The 20,139-nt window shown below is 40.9% G+C and overlaps 1 protein-coding gene across 2 annotated transcripts in view; it reads left to right on the top strand.

The window, feature by feature from the left end:
* BMERB1 (bMERB domain containing 1) overlaps nt 1-17,881 on the top strand; it is a 128,020-nt gene extending 110,139 nt beyond the window's left edge. Inside the window, exons 4-6 of one of the 2 annotated variants that reach the window (XM_074965409.1) lie at nt 6,283-6,397; nt 8,144-8,226; nt 11,548-17,881. In XM_074965409.1, the coding sequence (XP_074821510.1) occupies nt 6,283-6,397; nt 8,144-8,226; nt 11,548-11,660 (311 nt within the window). In that variant the 3' untranslated portion in view covers nt 11,661-17,881. The remainder of the gene's footprint in view (nt 1-6,282; nt 6,398-8,143; nt 8,227-11,547) is intronic. The other variant, XM_074965407.1, reaches the window with a different exon arrangement.
* The last annotated feature ends 2,258 nt before the right edge of the window (nt 17,882-20,139 follow it).

The following is a 20,139-nucleotide window of genomic DNA, read 5'->3' as shown; positions in this document are numbered from 1 at the left end:
ATGGTAATTAGGATTGTGTCCAGTGGATACTAGAATTCAATGAAGCAAACCGTTCCTGTAATGACATGAGATATTTTAATAAGAATGTGTGTGTTGACTGAGATGTTTTCTTTACCATAGCAATTTGTCCTGTTAACCCCATGCTGTATTATTAAATGCAGCAGATTTGCTTTCCCTTGGTAGGCTCTGGGATAATGCATCAATGTATTCATGATTCTGTGAACACTGTGTACACTGGATATAGATTCCACAGTAAGGTTCCCTAAGTAAGTTCTGCAGCTTAGTGTAATGCCATGTCCCTGTGTGGGTCATCAGTAGAGGGGACTGAACCTAAGACTTCTGCATCTAAATATATGAGTGTCTACTGCCGATGCTAAAAGACTAATCTTTGTCAGCCAAGATTGTAGCAGCTTCCATATGTGCACTAGACACCACTAGAAGGAGACAGAGTGCCACAGTGAGTGAGGGCTGGTTACAACAGCCTTGTTGAATTCAGCAATGAGCTGGAAACTCCGAGGAAGGGTGAAATGCCTAGAAACGAATAAAGAAAATTAGCCTTTTATTTTTTTAATCAAATTATATACAACAGTATAAAATTGGTACTGCGGTCAGAAAAGTTTTAAATCAGCCTTGCACTCACTTTGTACAGGTGGAAATGACTTGGCAAGGTGCAAGGTCACAGAGAATCAGGGCTGAAAGGAAAAATCTTGCCCCCTTGTATGCCTGCTGAAAGTGAAGTTGTCTGGAACTCAGTAGCCCATCTTGATTTACAGAGCATAATTGTAATCCTGAATGGGGGGTTCTGGCAGCACAAACTCTCCCCTAAGTGGAGAGAGAGGTTCCCTCCCCCTTTGAACTCAATCCTCTTGGTCCCTTAGTGTAGGGGATATTTTGGAGTAGGAAAGCTGTGGCTGGCACACACACTGCAACTATCCTTGCTGATGTAATGCCCACTGGTGAGGTGGTGGAGCTGTTACACAAGAGCTCTACTTAGAGCAGGACTGAGGTTGCTCTAAGTTTTATCAGACTGAAGTGGTTCCCTGACTGTCCCGCGGATCATACATGTGAGGGGAAGGAGAGGTGGCAGAAAGTCATTGTTGCCACATACATCTCCAGTCTGCCAAGCACTGCTGTGGTACACCTGGGATTTTGGCCACTCAGGCAATGCTTATATGAAAGATGGAGGAAGAGAAAGGTTTACAGTGCCAGCAAAAAACAATTTTTTAAAATTGAGCTGGTTTGCTGAGGGACACACTTTAAACACTGTCTTACCAAAGCTGCTGCTCCTATTTTAAGCACCTGGGGCCAAAGCATAAGTTATTAAAAACTCTTAAATAGACTTCCAGAAAAACATTGATTCACAATTGTTGCTTATATGTACAAACATGCCTCATATAAGCCAATAAGTACAATGACGCCAGAAGTATGTACAGGACCTATAGTATCTTTCATCCTTATATTTTTCCACCTATCACTGTGAGAAAAACTTCACAGCTAGCAAACAAGGTAAAAGGGAAGAAAAAACCTTGCCAGAAATGAAACAGCAGGTCAGTCATAAAATAGGAAGCTGATCATATCTACATTTTCCCCTCTCCGAGCCCGAGAGACAAATAGCAGCATTTCTCAGTGGGATAAGAACCTTTCCACATTTCATGTTTCTTCTTCTTTTTCTTCTTGACATTATCTCAGCTACTTTTGCGCCAAACAATTCCTCCAATTTTTTGTTAACACATGTATGGGATGAATAGTACCCAATGGGGAATAATTCAAGCAGAGCTTATTTTAAGGTAACCTTTGCAAAGGATTGTGAATGCTGCATGGATAACAAGTAAGAATGACCTTCTCTTACTTGTATTCCTGTAGCTAAACAGAAGTTTAAATGAGAGGTTTGCTTATACTTAGGACTACTTTTTCCTAGAAACACCCTCCCACAGCTTAAATTACAAAATATTAATTAAGTAAAGTTTAATAAACAGCAGTTCTTTCTTAGACCTTAGCACACTGTGAACAATGTACCACCCAGCAATCCTTTCTCAGAGTCATATTTGCATATTTATCTATTGAGCATTTATTTCCAGCAGTGCCAGCTGTTGGCAAATTCACTACAGAATATTTGAGTATTAAGAGCAGGCAATAGGATTAATAAATATAGGGCTGTTGACCTTTGCACAGAACTAAACGCTAGCACTGGGATTTTCCCAGCCTAGAGAAACATGGACTAAAGCAATCGTCATGCCTTTCATATATATTTTGACTGTGCTGTGTATGGGCCAGCTCCTGCTCTCATTGGTTTCAATGGACATAGCTGCATTGACTTAAATGGGAACAGGAGCAGGCTTTTAGTAAAAGGAGATAGCTGAATAAGGACTGTAGGACCCAGCCCTAACACTCAATCTGCATTTACTTGTCAGCAGATCCCCAAAAGTGTGGGGTGGGGGGACAATCCGCATGTGAGCTTGCTCCCACAGCCCTCTCCCCTTTCACATCTGGCCTTCCATAAGTGGATCCATGTGTTCTGATCCCACTGATGGCTCTTCACCTGGAGATAGAGAAGATGGTGGTGTTGTAACAATTGAAGCATAGCAGGCCTGCTCTAGTGATGAGTCCAAGTGACGAAAGTGGACGAAAGCTTATGAATGGTTCAGTCATCTGTATTAACAAATGGTGATAGAAAAAGGTAACAAAAGTCCAACTGCGACTGTTACATAAGATTGTTTATAAAAATTAGTAAAAGTGAAAAACAGAAAGACGAAGTTAGTCTAAACAAAGGTCTTTACTGATATAATTCAAAGACTGTGTTGAGACCATATCTGGTAAACAAGAAGAGTGTTGTACTGGAAGTTAATGGGTTTTTGTGATATTTCAGAAGTTAGGTCTGATGGTGAACAAATAATGAGAGGATGGACTATTCTTTCCATTAAGTCCCTTTTCAGAGCTCTTAAAAAGAGACTTTTGGGTCTGAGGACCTGTGAACTGGCAGGAAATTCCTGGAGGAGGGAAAAGGCCTGTAGGTCTCCATCTCACTCCCCTCCAGGGACATCGTCTTTCACCTGTGGCCCCAGAAGGTTACCACATCAACTTCAAGTCCAGACCTTGGTACTTCCTCAGGGTCACGTGGTCATCACTACTCCATAAACCAGAGACACGTGAGATCCTGATTATTTCCCCTTCCTTCCCCACTCTTTTCCTCCTATCTTCTCACTCTCTTGGCTTTCCATCTGATTTGATCTTGAGGTCAATTGTAGCACATGGCACCAGCACAATCAGATGAGACAGCCCATCCAGCTCTAGCCAGCTCTGCCCAGCCTGAGACAGACCAGTAGGAGAGGGGCCAAATCAACCAGATGACACCCCAGACCAGGAAATAAGCTAGAGCTCAGAGCAGTGCTGTTGTGGCAGACTTGCCAATCCAGAGCACCCGTCTGTGACTGACCTGCTGCTGGGAATTCTCCATTAACAAAAGCTGTATTTTCTCCACCTTTACTATCCTGTTTCTTCTTCCCCTCCTGTCTGTTGTTCAAAAGCAGGAAAAATGGCCATTCTTCACAATGCTGTTTAATGTTGGACACTGACAGAATCATGCTAACACTGCTGACTCTTCGGGCCCATTTATTCCAAATTGATGTAACATAGTGGCATAGTGGCGGCTGCTCTGTACCTTCCATGATGGGAGAAGGAGGCTCATTGCAGCATGGTCCAGCAGTCGTCAGTTTTAAATATCCTCTCTTATTTCTGCTGCACATGTTAAGATTAAGCGTTCATTGACATTATGCCCAAGTATTCTGCCATCCCATGCCCATTTTAGATAACAATGAGGAATCTTTGAAGCACCGACAGAATTTGAAGATAACATGCACACTTAATTTTTTGAGTAAAAGATATTATTTTCATAAAAAACTAAAAATACTTCTCGTGAAAAACAAAGTAGCCTTGTTGTGCATTACAAATTGTTTATTTCCTCTTTCACTGGCAAACTGTAACTTACAGTTCTCCAAGGAATAATGATTTTCCAGGCTCAGATTTACAGAATTTCATTATCTCTGAAAGCCAACTTTCAAAATGCCTTTATCCCATTTTTTAAAGATGTGGATTTATTGCAGAAATTTCCAGTGGGAAATGCAGCTGGAGCTCTTGGGCAAATCATTAAGCTGTAATAAACAACTCTTTTCAAATGTCTGGATTTTTTAGAAGTATTAGGAGCCCTTATAAATTTGGTCAATGAACAAGATATATTGAATGCATCACACTGTAGATGTATCCCAGGGACTTTCGATGTTTCTCTGAGCTCAGTTCCACAACTCCACGACTGAAAACAAAAATTCTTGATTTAATGTGAAGCTTTGTTTTCTGCTCATAAAAACTTTGAATTCTCTAAGGAAATGTATTGGCTAGAATTAGCCTCTAGCTTTCCCATCACTGCTCCACTTGCTCAGTTTTAGCCCTAGGGAGTTTTGTCTTAACTATATTTGTTTTATTCCTTTGAACTATCTCTCTCCTAAGCCCTCATATTTACAAGAATTTTAGCATGTGACAGCCAAATCTATCCTTCAACAGAAACGATCATTTTCAGACAGACAATCTAGTCATGATAAATTGGCTCTGTTTTTGTCTGATTAACTAGGACAATATTGATTACACTGACTTTTGAAATTTGGGTAAAAAATAGTTTTATTTAGCTCCACTATAATGGAATAATTCTAGTGCCTGACTTTGATCAGAGTTGATATTTTGATGTTGCTGTGTGTACCAAATTACAATGGAAGAGGCAGAGATGTCATATAGGTTGCTCCATCTTATCTGAGGCCTGATCACATTCCCATATTAAGTGAATGGGAGTTTTGCCATTATTCTAATGGAACTGTGCCCTTACTGAAAAATGCTCTTCTTAAGGAGATTAGGAAAATAAACTCTAAATGGTGCCATGGAGGGATTTCTAGATTGAAAATTTAGCAAAGGTTTTGAACTAATGAATGTTTTATTATTAATATCACAGTACAGCTATTGTGCTAGGTACTGTGCAAACATGCAGCAAGAGACAGTCCCTGCCTTGAAGGGCTTACATTTTACATAGACAAGACAAAGAGTGTCAGGGGAAATAGAGATACAGTGACTAGAGCTGGTCAGGAATTTTCTGTTGGAATGATTTTCCAACAGAAAATGGCCCTTTTGTAAGACTGAAATTTTTCATTTTGCCAAAAGATTTCAATTTTGCAGAAAATTTGATTTTCCATTAGGAAAATTGAAATGATGGCTCCTCATCTGCCCACCTGGAAGCTCTTGTCAATTTCACTTTCTGCCTGAGGAAAAGTAGCTAGTAGCCAGGTGGAGAGCATGGGTGCTCAGCCTCTGGCAGCCTGTCTTGAAGGCTCTTGTCAATTTCTCTTTCTGCCTGCAGGGGGAAAGTGAAGTTGCTAAGAGCCTTTCAGGGAGGTACCCAAAAAATTCCCCTGTAATTGTACCCAAACGATATTTTTCTGGAAATCCCTTCCCATGAAAATTTTGCACTTGTAACTTTTCGTCCTGATTTGGGAAACATGGAAAAACATGTTTTTCAAAACATGAAGATTTTCACAGAGGGGGATTTCTGTTTTCTGGCGAGTCATAACAATGACTTGTCTAACACCACATTGCAGCTCAGTGGCAGTGCTGGTAGCAGAACTCATATCTCCTGATACCCAATCCAGTGTCCTAGTGGCAGGACAGCTGATGAGCTGTGGCTGGAATAGATGCTGGAGCAGGAGCAAGCACAGACCGAAGCCAGTCAGAAACAAGAGCAACCTGGAGCAGAAGCAGTCTGTCAGAATAAACAGGTAGCAGGGATCATCCCCAACAAGATAGCATCATTGGACTGCAGTGCCTTGCTTTCATTAGGAGCCTATATACCTGCCTTGGGGTCACCTTTCTAGACCCTGGCTTATGGATTGGCTGGCCTTTAGGGCTTGCCAATAATTATCTCAAATGAACACAAGAACACAATTTACTGATTAACCTTATATATTTGCACTGAAAAAAATGTTTCCCTTTCTCACTATATCCATTCACTCCTGACCCTCTCTGTAAAGAGTGGATTGTTTTTGCATTGTGGTTTCAGGAGAAGCAGGGAAGAATTTTTACCAAATAATAAAACGTTGCAAATATTATGGCCTGGAAAATTATGACCCTGGATCATGCCCTGCTCTCACCTACTGTAAATCTGGACAAAGGCCATTGACTTTTTTTGGTCAAGTATTGTTAGATATCTGAGTACCTAACCCTTGTCTTATTCTTTCTGTTTTTGATCAGAAAAGGAAAAAACAAAAATGCAGAAACAAAGAGAGGATGAATTGATTCAGAAGATCCATAAACTGGTGCAAAAAAGAGATTTTCTTGTAGATGATGCAGAGGTGGAGAGATTAAGGTAAGGACTGAAAGTGCCTGAATTTGTTTCAGAGACTTGGCAAGCCCATCACTGTAGTTAATTCACCTTCCTGAGAGGCAGAAGCAGAAGAATTCTTCCATTGACCTATTGCTGTCTACACTGAGGGTTAGGTTGACTTAACTATGTTGCTCAGAGGTGTGGGTTTTTCAAACCCCTGGGTGACGTAGCTGTGTTGACTTAACTTTTGAGTGTAGACCTGGCCTTAGATGGGGGAAGTAAACTTGGAAGAGAATTCTAACAAAAAATGATTTTCAAACATGTATAAATTGGTCTTTGCACATACATAATGCTCATGTTATCATCGTCAATTATTTGTATTACTGTAATGCACAGAAGCTCCAACCAAAATTGACGAGTTATAAACATGGTAATAACAGTTTGAGTCCCAAGGAGCTTAAAGAAGTAGATCAGACAGGCAAAGGGTGGGAAGGAAAAGAGAGGGGAAGAGATTTGCCCCAAATCAAACAGGAGATCAGCAGCTGAGCTGAGACTAGAGCCCTGACTCCTAGGCCTGGTCTAAGCTGAAAAGCTACGTTGCTCAGGGTATGAAAAATCCATGCCTCCAAGTGACATAGTTAAGTCGACCCAACCCCTAGTGTAGACTGTGCTAAATCAACCTAGCTACCGCCTCTCAGGGAGGTGGATTACCTATGTCAACAGGAGAGTCTAGATAGTGTCTTCTCTGAAGTGCAATAGGGATGCAGCTGCAGCTGCGCCACTGTAGCGTTTCAACTGCGGATAAGCCCTTAGTTCTGTGTATGAAGCATAAAGCATCATCTGTAACCAGAGAATATAAAGGCCTCAAAAATGCCATTCTGCTAGACTACTGAAAATACACGCAGTACAGCTGGAAATGCATTAGTGCTCTCTATTGCTCACTTGCAACATTTATTGGTACTTCTACTTTAATGTATCTGTAGCTAATGAATCTGATTTTTCTACACTAAACTGAAATAATTCTTAACCAATGTGCACTTTAATACTGAAAAAATGGAACAACAACAAAAATTCCATGAATGCTAAAGACTAGCAAAATGACGTTAATTTCCTGAGGGCCTGATCCTGCCATCCTCACACAACCACAACACTAGTTGACTTCAATGAGAGTTCTGGCAGCATGAGACAATAAAATCAAAATCTTCACTTAGGCAGGCTTTTAAACAGAGAGCATTATAGCACATCATAATGTTCCTTTGCTATTTTTTCTAGAAGGAGCCTGGTTTAGTGGTTAGAAGATGGGAATTGGGATTATGGACCATTGGGTTTGGTTTTTAGTTTTGACACTGATTCGTGGTATGACCTTGTCAAGCCATTTAACTTCTCTATGCCTTGGTTTTCCTACTGGTATAGGCCCTGATTCAACAAAGCATGTGCTTAACTGAAGTGCTTTGCTGAATGAGGGGCATAGTGGGGCTAATACTTGCCTGTCTCTCAGGGTTCAGCAGTGAGCACTAGAATAAAATCCCAGCCGCATTGAAGTCAATGAGAGTTTTGCCACTGACTTCAATAGGGCCAGGATTTCTCTCTCAGTTCATTAAGTTTCTAATGAGCTTTGAGATCTTTAGATGAAAAGTGCTAAATAAGTGCAAAGAAGCATTACTGCTATTAATAAGATTCTTATGGCTCTTGCCTTAACTAAGAGAAACAGCCCCTTGTGTAATGTAGAAATCGCTGCTTTTTCTTCTACAACCTTTTTTCCCCCGTCCCCTCTTTTTGCACCAACAGAGAGCAAGAGGAAGACAAGGAGATGGCTGAATTCCTTCGGATCAAGTTAAAACCCTTAGACAAAGTAACACGATCTCCTGCCAGTGAGTTTAACATTTAAAAACAAATGGGAAAGAAAAGAAATCTTTGAAAAACTCTGGCAAGAAAGGGGATAGATTTTCAAAGGCACAGAGGGCAGCTAGACACCCAACTCCCACTGAAAGTCAATGAGAGGTGGGCTCTTGCTCCCACTTGTGTATCTGAAAATCTCCCCAAAAATGCTTAGACCAAAATGAACTAATATAAAATCCCCCCCCCCGCCCCGCAAAAAAAAAAAACAAAAAAAACACCACCACCACAAAATGCCAGCTTCTGTTTCTAGCCATTTTGGATGAGATTTTGAAAACCAACTAGCGAACTTGGATTTCCAATTCTCATCAACATTAAATCCAAATGTGCTAGGTGGCTTTGCAAATCTCAGTTTTAAACTGTTGCATATTTTAGTAATGTGTGTGTGTGTGTGTGTGTGTGTGTGTGTGAGAGAGATCTTCCACAGCCGGTAGTTTGTGTCCTTACCTACCTCTCTTGATAGCAAAAAGAGCGTGTTTTTCAATCATGTTAGTTCAATCAACTTAGTTTAACATTATTTTAAAAAATCCTGTTAAAATGCAGATTAATGTGCTTGAAACCATTTTATCTGGCTGCGTTTCCACCTAACTACAGGGAGCACGATTTCCTATGTGATAGTGACAGTAGTCTATATCTTAATGATGGTTAACTTGGCTTTTCAGTCACATAAAGCCAACTTGCTTGAGCTAACACAATTGAAAGACCCACCCTTTTGTCTACCAAGACAGGAACTATGCAGGTTGGAAGGTATCTTGAAAGGCTTATACGCTACATACCATGTGTAGTAGGGATATGGGTGTAATATGCTCCAGGTTTCTAGACAGGACTTTGGAACAACCAAAGAAGGGACTGTTATCAGAGAAGTCTTCCTGGGCTTTACATAAAGCCCAGTGCATATTGGAACGGGATGTTCTGAGTTTAGAACCCAGTCCTACTCCTATTCAGGTCAATTGCAAAACTGGAGCACATCACTGGATTAGTCCAAGGATAGATGAGTGAAGCCCTTTCCAGATTTACTTACCCCTTTGTTAAGAAACTCCCTAACGCTGCATTTGTCTCATAGATGTACTTCCCGGGATTAAACTTGTTTAATCTAACCCTGCTCTTTACTCTTACTACAGAGACAAGGTGGGTGTGGTAATATCTTTTATTGGACCAACTTCTGTTGGCAAAGGAGACAAGCTTTCAAGCTACACAGGGCTCTTCGTCTGAACCTGATGAAGAGCCCTGTGTATCTTGAACACTTGTCTCCTTCACCAACAGAAGTTGGTCCAATAAAAGATATTACCTCACCTATCTTGTCTCTACATGGATACAACACTGCAAACTTTAGTCTTACTGTCCGGTGTACGCTGCCTTTACCACCATATATCTTCTTAGCTAGGGTATGTTTGCCTTTTGTTATATTTTCAGAGATGTATGTTAGTTTATCTTCCGCCATAAGCAATGGCTGATTTTCCTATTCTGTAGTAGTCGTCTTTACTCTCTTCATGATTTTCTGACATATACTTGGAGAGTGACCATGACTTTAAACTTATCATATGGTTCTTTTAAGAAGGTGTGGATTACAAACCACATGTGTTAGTGCTATTTGTTTTTTCCCCCACAACTGGTTTCTATTTTTGTAGCTGTCCAAAGTATATACATTTTCCCTACACTTGGATAGGTTTTGTTTCCCTACCTGCTGTCCATTAAATCCCTATCAGAAAAACACTTTTAATATGTTCATAACTTTAAAACCTACTCAAGTTCCATTGACGTCAATGCACATGCTTAAGTGCTTTGCTGAATTAAGGCCTTATTCAGTAGAATTATGTCAAAAGGGTGAACCTCCAATTTTTCCAGATAGCTGCATTCTTACTCTCTTAGATAAACTCAATCAGGGACCCATCAGTTCTATAGTTCATGTTTATTTTAATCTTTACTTTCAATTAGGAAGAAAAGGTTCCCAAATCTTAACAGAGAGATGGCTGCAAAGGCCAACTGCCCACTATAACATGCTATACAGCATTTTTATCTTATTTTCATCAATAGGAAAAGATTATTTCTCTTTATTAATTGGATATTATGTAAAGAGGAACTGGAGTAAACCGTGAAGGTTCCGACTGTCTGAGTGTCTGACAAACCATATAAGTTGGGCACCATCATTACCTACATAAACCACATAGGCAAGATATGAAGGAGAGATTTAATTACTGAGAAATCTGGCTATTTTAAAATGTACCATAGTTTCAATGGGAATACAATAAATCAAGTGCCAGCCACTGATGCTCTTCCTGAGTCCAACAAAAGGAAAGTGCTGCATATGAACATTCCAAATCCACAGACTCTCCCACTAGCCCAAGATTTATCCCTTCTCAGCATCCTGGCTTATTATATACATTGGGAGATATAGAGGATAACACTGACCGATATTGTGGCATACAGGTCCATAAAGAGAATTCAAAATACCATGATATTTATGGTGGTCAGTTGTACATATCCACAGTACATGGGTCTGATACAAGAAGCTGACTTTGTGTGGAAGGGGATTCGCAATGGAATATAAAGCCTTTTTGCCTTTAGAGTTAATTTGAATCTGGCACAGGCTGTTAGTGGCTGAAAGCTAGTCCCATCTGATGACCATTTGTTGGACAAAGCAAAATGAGGTTCTCCACAAAACTTGTACTGGGCATCACAAAACCACCAGCACAACTGGTACCAAACTCATAACAAAGGTATCAGTCTCTGCGGGCTGAATGGATCAGGGAACTTAGTCAGTGGAGTTATACTCATTTACACCCACTGAGGAGCTGACCCTCACACACTAATCTGTCTGTGGACCAAGGCACTTGGACAGAGCAGTGAGGGGAATTTACAGTAGGGTAATGAGTGGGCTGCAGCAGTGTAACAGAACACTTCAGTCTCCAGGGCTGCCAGATAGTATCCACTGATTCCTTGGACTCCTTCTCAGAGTAGTGGGTGTTGTCTGGGGTTCCCTGCTTGGTTTCCCTTTCTTGTTCCTTCATTTTAACCATATGATTTACACCTAAATCCCCCCTTTTCAGTTTGATGTCTGGATTCTGTGGCCCCCTCTCTCACCTAAGTGGGCAGGCCTTATGTTCCTTTGGTGGGGTCAGTCATCACATAGGCTGGTATCTTTCAACATCACTAAGAACATTGTTCAAAGAATGTAAAATAAACTCTGTCTAGAAGGTAGGCCTATGTGATACTGCAGGATACTGTGTACTGAAAGCAGAAGGAAATAGTTTGGTCTAACTCTAGGTTTTAATGGTGTCCTGTTCTGGATGTCACAGGTACCCCAGCAGAAAAGAAGGCAGAACCTCCTCCAAGCAAGCCCACCGTTGCCAAAGCAGGAATAGCTATTATTAAAGATTGTTGTGGGGCCACGCAATGCAACATCATGTAGCTCCAGTCTCTCTACCAAGTCTGTCTTTTTTTCAAATGCTTTCATTGGATAAAACTGTAGGGTGAAAGGATTTTAAAGCATCCTGATAGTTAAATCAAGAAATACTGTAAACATTACAGTAATGTACTGAATGTACCAATGGTGAATCCTTCACTTTTGCATGGATCACTCAATGCGCATGCTTAAAATAAAGGAATATATATAGCAGCTGTCCAATGACCAGAACAGATAGGTAAAAATAGCTGAAAAGACAAATACTAATCTGTGGCAAAAGTGAATTAGAAAAGTGTATATTTTACCAAATAATGTTTAAAATAGCAGTTTTAAAAATTCAGCACTTTGTAGGATTTGTTATACACCTTTTTCGCTTGGCAAATTTCATTCAAACACATGCCACGGTCTGAATATAAAAATGTCCTGTCTTGGCTATTTTTCAAAATGAAATCTTAGAGTAGCGATACTGTATATAGTGCAACCAATAGATGAAGCAAATTTAGTACTAACCGGTGTTGCATACAAAATATTTATTGAACTAGTACGACATTTGACTACTTTGCTGTTTAGTTTCATTTTCAGTTCTTCACAGGGAACAGATAACAACAAAGATCCTGCTCATTGGCTTGTATTTTATTATGGCATTTCAGTGACCCTGTGGTCAAATGTCCTTTGTTACTTTTAAATAACCCAATTCAAATAGAGATTACCTGTCCATTTGGATATTGGTTTCTGCTAAATTCTTTGCAGGCACAGCTATAGTTTTTGGTGTAAATTCAAACACTGCATCATTTATTGGCTTACAAGCCCTCCACCTTGCAGAGATGCAATAATACTGAGAGTGCAGTCAACTATTAAAACCACAACTAAATGCACTATGAGATTATGTATCACAGACTAAATAGGTTGCTGTCCAGAAGGGGAGAAAAACATGAAGGCAGCAGGATCATTTAAACTTATGAAGCAGGGTGCTGAAAAGGGCTATTACTCAGATTCTTAATGGCCATGGGAAACATTAGCTGTCAAGTATTATAAAAAGACAATATGTCCCCAAATTCTGTCTTCAAGATTAAAAATAATAAACATAAAAGGTGAAGTTTTCGGTACTAAAAAGATAGCAGTACCTAAAAAAGTGGTTTTGAAACAAGGGAAAAACAATTAGGTCTGATACATCTGTGTTTCACATTTCAATTGGTATGCAGATGAACACATATAAAATATAGTTGTCCCTTTACTAGCTGTCAGTAAGATGGTGCATTTGTGTGACTAGTATATCATATGTTTCGGTGAATGTTGTGATGGGTGTAAGTAGCTAAATGAAGATGTTCTGATGTGAAAATATTGTGCTTTAAAAAAAAGATGGTGGAACGTGCCTAAAAGAAAAAAAGTTTTTCAAGCTGAACAACCATTTCTTCATGCTGGATAAGCAGAACACTACATATAAACCCACAGGAAATAATAGTTACAGCAAGGGAAGCCAGTAAAAATATCAGCAAGTTATGTAACTAAAGGTAGATGTTAAACATTTCTGAAAGAGCTGAAGCAGTGTCTAGTTCAGATTCAGGGATGTAAACATTCAAATTAGTATATATCATTATATGCCTGAGCTGTATTGGTCCAATATGTAGCATTTGCATCTCTAAACAACCTGTTTCGCTGTCACAGACTTCTTTCAAGAACCATACTACAAAAAGAATAAAGAGCAGCAGAGGAGCAGGCATAAGAAACAAAGAACATATGTTACTGCAAAATGTTCCTTAGGGATCAGAAATAAGGGAGGAGAAAATATTCAAGTTTAAATATTAAAGCAGCACTTTAAATATTTTAATCAAAGTACTATATGGATGTGCATGTGTGCTGACATATAGCTTCACATTCACCTCTGGAGCTGTCAGAATTTGGTGTACCCAGATTTGTGTCAGGCTGGTTGCAGGGTCAGTATAAAATGTGCATCAAATCAGGGAATTGTTTATATTCTGAATAAACTTTAAAGAAAATGCACAAGAAAAAAATCAATCAGACTGTGGACAATCAAATAACCCCCCTGAAGTTTCTGATACCTTCTCATTGCTTTGGACCAGTCCCTTATTCTCTATCACGCGCAGTGTCTTAACAGAAATATTGGATGGCTGTATATTATTAACAGGGGTGAGGAAGGATGTAGGTAGTGTTAGGAGTGGGACTTCCTCAGGAAGTGTCAAATTTAAGGTCTGAAAGAGGAATTAGATATTTAATACACCTCTTTGTGTATACTGATGAATCAGGAAAGCTGGGTGTCCTGAATAATAGGCTAATCACAAGGCTGCAACTGATAGAGGGAGAGAGATGACTTGGAGATTGGGGCGGGGGAGGGGGGTGTTAATAGGAGTATTTAGACTTTCTGGTAGATGACTGGCCTTGGTCAAGATAGGAGAGACTGCTGGGGATCCACATCTAGGAAGGTCAGATTCTCCTGAGGGATGGGGAGAAATCAGCAGGATTTTCCAGATGGGAGGTGGGCCTGGACAGCAAATTCAATTAAAAGAGAGCCCCAAAACAGACCTTTGTGTGATTGGGCATTCATGATTGGGGTACATCTCCACAGTACAGTAGCAGTAGAACACCTTATCACAATTAAATTAAAAAGAACAAGCACAGCGAAGAGAGCTAAGCATCTATGAACATGGTTGTAATCAGGCATTTGTAATTGGTGTCTTGAGGGAAGAGAACTAAAGTATCAGTAATTAAAGTGATCCTTTCATTTTCAGAATTTACAGATCAGATCAGGTGGAAGATCTGGTTTATCAGTGAAGTCTTAGTTTTATCTACTTTTTTATCACTTGGGTTGTGTAAGGCATAGAAGGTGAGTGACTTGTCCAGTGTTAATCGGTGGTTCATTTAGAAGTAGAATCAAGGATCCTGAGGGCCACAAGTCTTGCAATGAATTACTAGACTGTGCATAGTCAGATTTTCCACAGCCTAACTCTGCTCCCCCTGAAGTCAATGGAGATTTCACCTTTGGACTCCAATCCAAACAGACTTGGTACTGGATGCTTCTGCAAATACCACCCATTTTCTTTGAAAACTGAACTCATACAGTATATATTTCAAGTGAGGGTTCATAGCCATTTAGCTTCTCAAAGTTAGTAAGAGTCATGTGGATAAAACCCATCACAGAATATCTTGGAAATGTACTTCTTTCCATGACTGCAGCTTTTTAAAAGATACTTAGCTGAAATTTTCAAAAGCGATTAATGATTTTAGATGCCTCAGTTTTGGGGGGCCCCACTTGAGACATTTAACAGAGCCTGCTTGGTTGGTAATTTCTGAAAATCACGCCACTTAAGTTGTGTCAAGTTGGGCATCCAAAATCGCTAGTCACTTCTGAAAACCGTGGCCATTTACTACCATTTGTATCAAGTTAAATACCAATGCATCAGAAAATCATAAAAGTTCAAGAGAGAAAAGACATGTTAGAACATCAAGTCTGTATGTCAAGGGAAAATTGCTCCCTACAGCTACACTAGGTTACATTTTGTGAAGGATTTCACAGTCCCCAAACCCCCCTGAAAATGATGAACCTCTACAGCAAAGTAGAGATATATGTGTTTCCAAATAAACGAAGATGTAGTGTTATCTAAAACATTTGTTACTTTTCTTCAAGCTACCAAGAGCAATGAGTTGTGAACTAGAGTAGGATGTAATGTCTTGTGCACAGTCTCCTTCCAGAAAAGTTAGGTTAGCTTTGTGCAAAAAAAAATAATTTTGTAAATTCATATAGTTTGTGAAAGAAATCTGAAGGGCTCTATTCCAATGAAAAAATGCACAGTCTCCCACAGATTACACTCCATAGAAATAGAACTCAGTAAAAAGGAGCCACTTCCATGACTTTTCCCCTGAACTAATCACTGCAGAAGTATAATTTGCCATGTCCCAGAAAGATGCAGGAACCAAGAGACAATTCCCAGCCCTGTGTTTAACCTCAGTCATTTGCAAGGTGAGGTGGAGAAGGGGACAAGGGAGGTAAAGCCCTTGGTGTCCAGCGGTATTATGCCAAGATTTATTTTTTGTATAGTATATGACATTTGCCTAACAGCAAATCATTGGCTCTTCCTGAATCAGAGATAAAAGCCCTCCCTGGCCAGGATGGTTTAACAGCAGCCAGGGGAAGAGGTAAAGTCCATCAGAGGCTGCAACAGTCTATACTGTCTACACTGGCTGGTGTTTTCACTAGGGAAGTACTTTACCAGTTCTACCTGCAGTCCAGTGCTGTGTGTTCTCAGGATCCAGCTATGTAGTGGTCCTAGAATGACATACCATGGTGGACCACAGATAACATATGGGGAAGGAGGGATGATGATGAGATCAAGCGGTATTGTTAAGAGGATCCTGCTGCCTCTACTATATTATTACCACCACTGTTTTTCCCAACTGTAGGAATCACAGCAAAATGGTATGTGCTAATGAATTAAGAGTTTAGGTTTATTTTACTTCCATGTTTGGAATAATAGTGTTCCAGAGTTTGTAAGACATATCTAACAATAACTGGTTTTATTATCAGATGAATTCAACTCATCTTAACTGAATTTATAGGAACAGGAGATCAGAAAGATGCAAATATAGAGAGAGAGATTTTTTTCCAAATTATAATGAACCAATTCAATCCAACTCCAGAGAAACTCCTCCTACACAACTCTCCTTGTAGGCTGGAAGTGACAATAATATACTAAACCAATATATATTGGATATGTACGACACACATTAAATAGATTACACCATCCAAATGCTTTCCTTGGCTAATCCTACTAGGAGATCAAGACATTGTTAACTAGTAGCTACTTGTAACTGACACAGTTAATCCTTTCAAAGGTGTCACCCTTAACAGAAGGGTATTAAATTTTTACACATGAATACTTTTAGACCATCATCCAAACCCACCCAATTACATACTGAACATTAGTGTATGCAAAAGAGAAAAGTTATGGAATGGCTGTATCTTTTTGTGGTAAATGGAGCCCTATGTGTTTTATTTGGTTGGTGCTCATAAGTTTATATATGATTGTCAAGCTTTGTTCACACTTCATATTTTCCCAAATGGGCTTAAAAGCCTTTCTGCAATCAGTTAAATGGACACAGTCAGTGAGATGTTTCTTTTCTCTGATCTATTTTCCCAACATGTTATCTGGTTTGACCCTGAGCCATGCTGCTTGGAGCCAAATAAACACATAAATAAATTTAACATTGTTTTGAATTAATAATGTGAAGAACAACTGGGTTATTTGATAGGTTGAATTGAGCTGAAAGGTGCTTTTTTCCCCTACGAACACATCTGTTTGTTTTGTACTAATTGCAGCTTTGTGCCCTGACTCTACAACTGACCTGAGTGTGATCTTCAATGGGAGTTTCATGTGTAGAGCAGCTACAGAATTAGGCTGTAGGGAAGTGAGGCCCCATGGGGAATGGCTGTTTTTTAGCTACTCATTCTTTACTCTGTAGTGGGTAATGTGGAATCATAACTGTAGATCCAAACACCTTGAGATCTAGTGGAATTTAGATTAACCTCTGAAGTTCACAGATGGCTCTTTCCTGTATAGTTGGCCAAACCAAAACCCTGAATCAACAGCTTCTGAAATTTGAAGAAGTTAGCTTCATAACCAGAATTCACTTCTGGGCCTCTTCTTTACAACAGACAGGGCTGAATCAAATCTCTGGATCTGAACACACCCAGATATCAGGGAAATTTAGATCTGGATTCCAACTTTGTGGTTTAGACCCAACCCCAAAATTAGGCTAACCAGAGAATGATTATTTATCACAGGTTAGAAATGTGTAACTTCTAAAAATGTTACAGACTTTGTTTAAGGGAAATATGGAGGTGAGTGTGTAAGTGTTGGGGTGTTTTGATATCCAATTTATGTGTATTTCTAAGCAGGACTCTAGTGAGTCTTACATCAAAACATGAATCCACATTACTGCTACTTATTAAGTAACAAAAATGAACAAACTGGACAATCTGTAGTCATCACGTAAGGAATATTCAGAGAAGTGTGAACAAACCAATTGTTCTATGTAATGTTGTCCACCTACTGTAATGTATATGTCTCTCTCTATATCTACATTACAGCTGAATTTTTTCTTGGTGCTCCTGCCTATGAAATAAATATTTGTCTGTGCTTGCAAGTCAGCTCTAACCTTTATATGACAAGAATGTTGCTATAAAAACAATTATGAACACAACAAGCTCTAAGTCATCTGTGAACAGTTCCTCATCTTTACCAACAACCAGCACATGCCTCGGGGTGATCAGTGATCATTTCCCATCTGTACATTGTGCACAAGCTGTCTTGTAGCTTACTTCCTTTGTCAGAAATCCCAGCTCTAACCAGCATTTGCACACAAGCAATTTTGTGGATTTAAGGAACTCTGCTCCCACAAAATCTAATCCTGGTTCAGGAGCCTTTAATTGAAGGGAGATTGATCACTACATGAAACCAGGTACTTCACCTCAGAGAATCACATCTTTTTGTTAGACATATAAGATCTTTTGTAGGTTTCTCTTCCCTGATTGAACGAGAATTAGGTTTGCAGTATGAATTAATGTTCATGATTGCAAATTAAAACTATACTCTCCATAAATATTATGCAATAATCACTTACTGCTCACTTAATATTTGCTATTTCCATGAGATTTCCTGCCTGTTTGCTAGAATATTCATGGAAAGTGCAGGGCATGAACACAACATGGAATAATTTAAAAATCCAAATAAGTAGTCCCAGAATATCCTTTTTAGCAGCATTCACCCAGCTCTAGATTAACCTAGATCTGCCACAGCAGTGAAGTTGCTGAGCTTTCCCAGTAATCAGAACTCCAGCCTCTCAGACAGGGACTAAACATTCCAGCCCTCCTTTCATTCTCATCGAGCACTGCCACAATAAAACACTTAATTTCTCAGTCTGGCCTCAGGATCGATTTGGAGAAGTAACTCTCAAATTAATTTAAAATATTTAAAATATTTTACTATGAAGAGGACAATTAGGAGGGTGTTAGTTGGGTGTCCTCTCGGAAACTAAGGTCAAAGTGCATTTGGTCTGAAGTGGAAATGAGATACAATGCTTTAACAGTCTGAAACAGACATTGCTGACACAGATGTATCACCAAGCTTGTCATGTCCAGCAGTTATTGTTCAAGTGCGGCTCAGAACTGCAAAGTAATGATAGAGGCATTTGGGGACACCTACACAGCAGCTACCTGCAGTGATGAGCTGCCAAAATCTTAACAACCGGTTCCCTATAAAAAGTTCTGATCTAAGGGATGTGCCCCAGTATGTATTTTTTGTACCAACAGGGTTATCATACATCCGTATTTTCCTCCCGGACAGCGATTTAAGAACCAAAAAGCCTGACCTGTCGGGGGAAAATACGATGTATGCTAACCCTGCCTAAAGTTCTTTTTTAAAAAGATGGGCCTGAACTAGAAATGAGCTCCGTTTCACATGTGTGGGTCCCCGCCACTCCCTGGGGGTGTGCTAGGGTGACCAGATGTCCCAATTTTATTGGGACAGTCCCGGTTTTGGGGTCTTTTTCTTATATAGGCTCCTATTACCCCCGTCCTGATTTTTCACACTTGCTGTCTGGTCACCCTAGGGTGTGCACATGTGTGGGTCCCAGCTGCCCCCCTCATTGAAGCAGGTGTGCAGGGTTACTGCCCTAGGAACTGCAGGGCACCAGTGGACGTGGGACCAGCTGCAGACAGGGGCGTGGGGCAGGGCTAGCTGGAGGCAAGGGGGTGCGGGGCTGGCTGTGGGCAGGGCAGGGGGTGGGGAGCTGGCTGGAGACAGGAGGGTGCAGGGTTGGCTGGAGGCAAGGGGGTGTGGGGCTGGCTGTGGGCAGGGCAGGGGGTGGGGAACTGGCTGGAGACAGGAGGGTGCGGGGTTGGCTGGAGGCAAGGGGGTGTGGGGCTGGCTAGAGACAGGGCAGGGGCTGACTGGAGGTAGGGGCTGGCTGCAGGCAGGGCAGGGGGGTGCAGGGCTGGCTGGAGATGGGCTGGCGGCAGGCAGGGCGGGGGTGCGGCAGGGGCTGGTGCGGGCAGGGCAGGGGGTGCAGCAGGGGGTGGCTGGAGACAGGGGCTGGCTGCGGGCAGGGTGGTGGGTACTCATGGGGAGAGCAGCAATACACAGCCCAGGCCCAGCAGAGCAGCCGGGGACCCACCAGGCAGCAGCAGGAGCCCCAGGACCAGGAGTCGGGGGAGCAGAAGCAGCAACAGGGCTCGTGTCCAGGGCCAGGCGGCAGCACACATGGATCCTGCAGCGCAGCACCCCCGGTGGCCGGAGGAGGAATTACATCACTTCCCGGCTCAGCGCCCCCTGCAGGGAAGCGGGTTAACAACCGGTTTGCGCGAACCGGCTCCAGTTCACCACTGTACTGGAGCAAACTTTCTAGAGTCTTTCTCTAACTTTGCTGTGACATGTACAGGTACCACTGAGGGCTAATATAAATCAGTCAGATA

Source organism: Natator depressus, chromosome 10 (genome assembly GCF_965152275.1).
Source record: "Natator depressus isolate rNatDep1 chromosome 10, rNatDep2.hap1, whole genome shotgun sequence".
Taxonomy (NCBI): Eukaryota; Metazoa; Chordata; order Testudines; family Cheloniidae; genus Natator; species Natator depressus.
The sequence above is the reverse complement of the archived record's forward strand: the minus strand, read 5'-3'. Positions and strand labels throughout refer to the sequence as shown.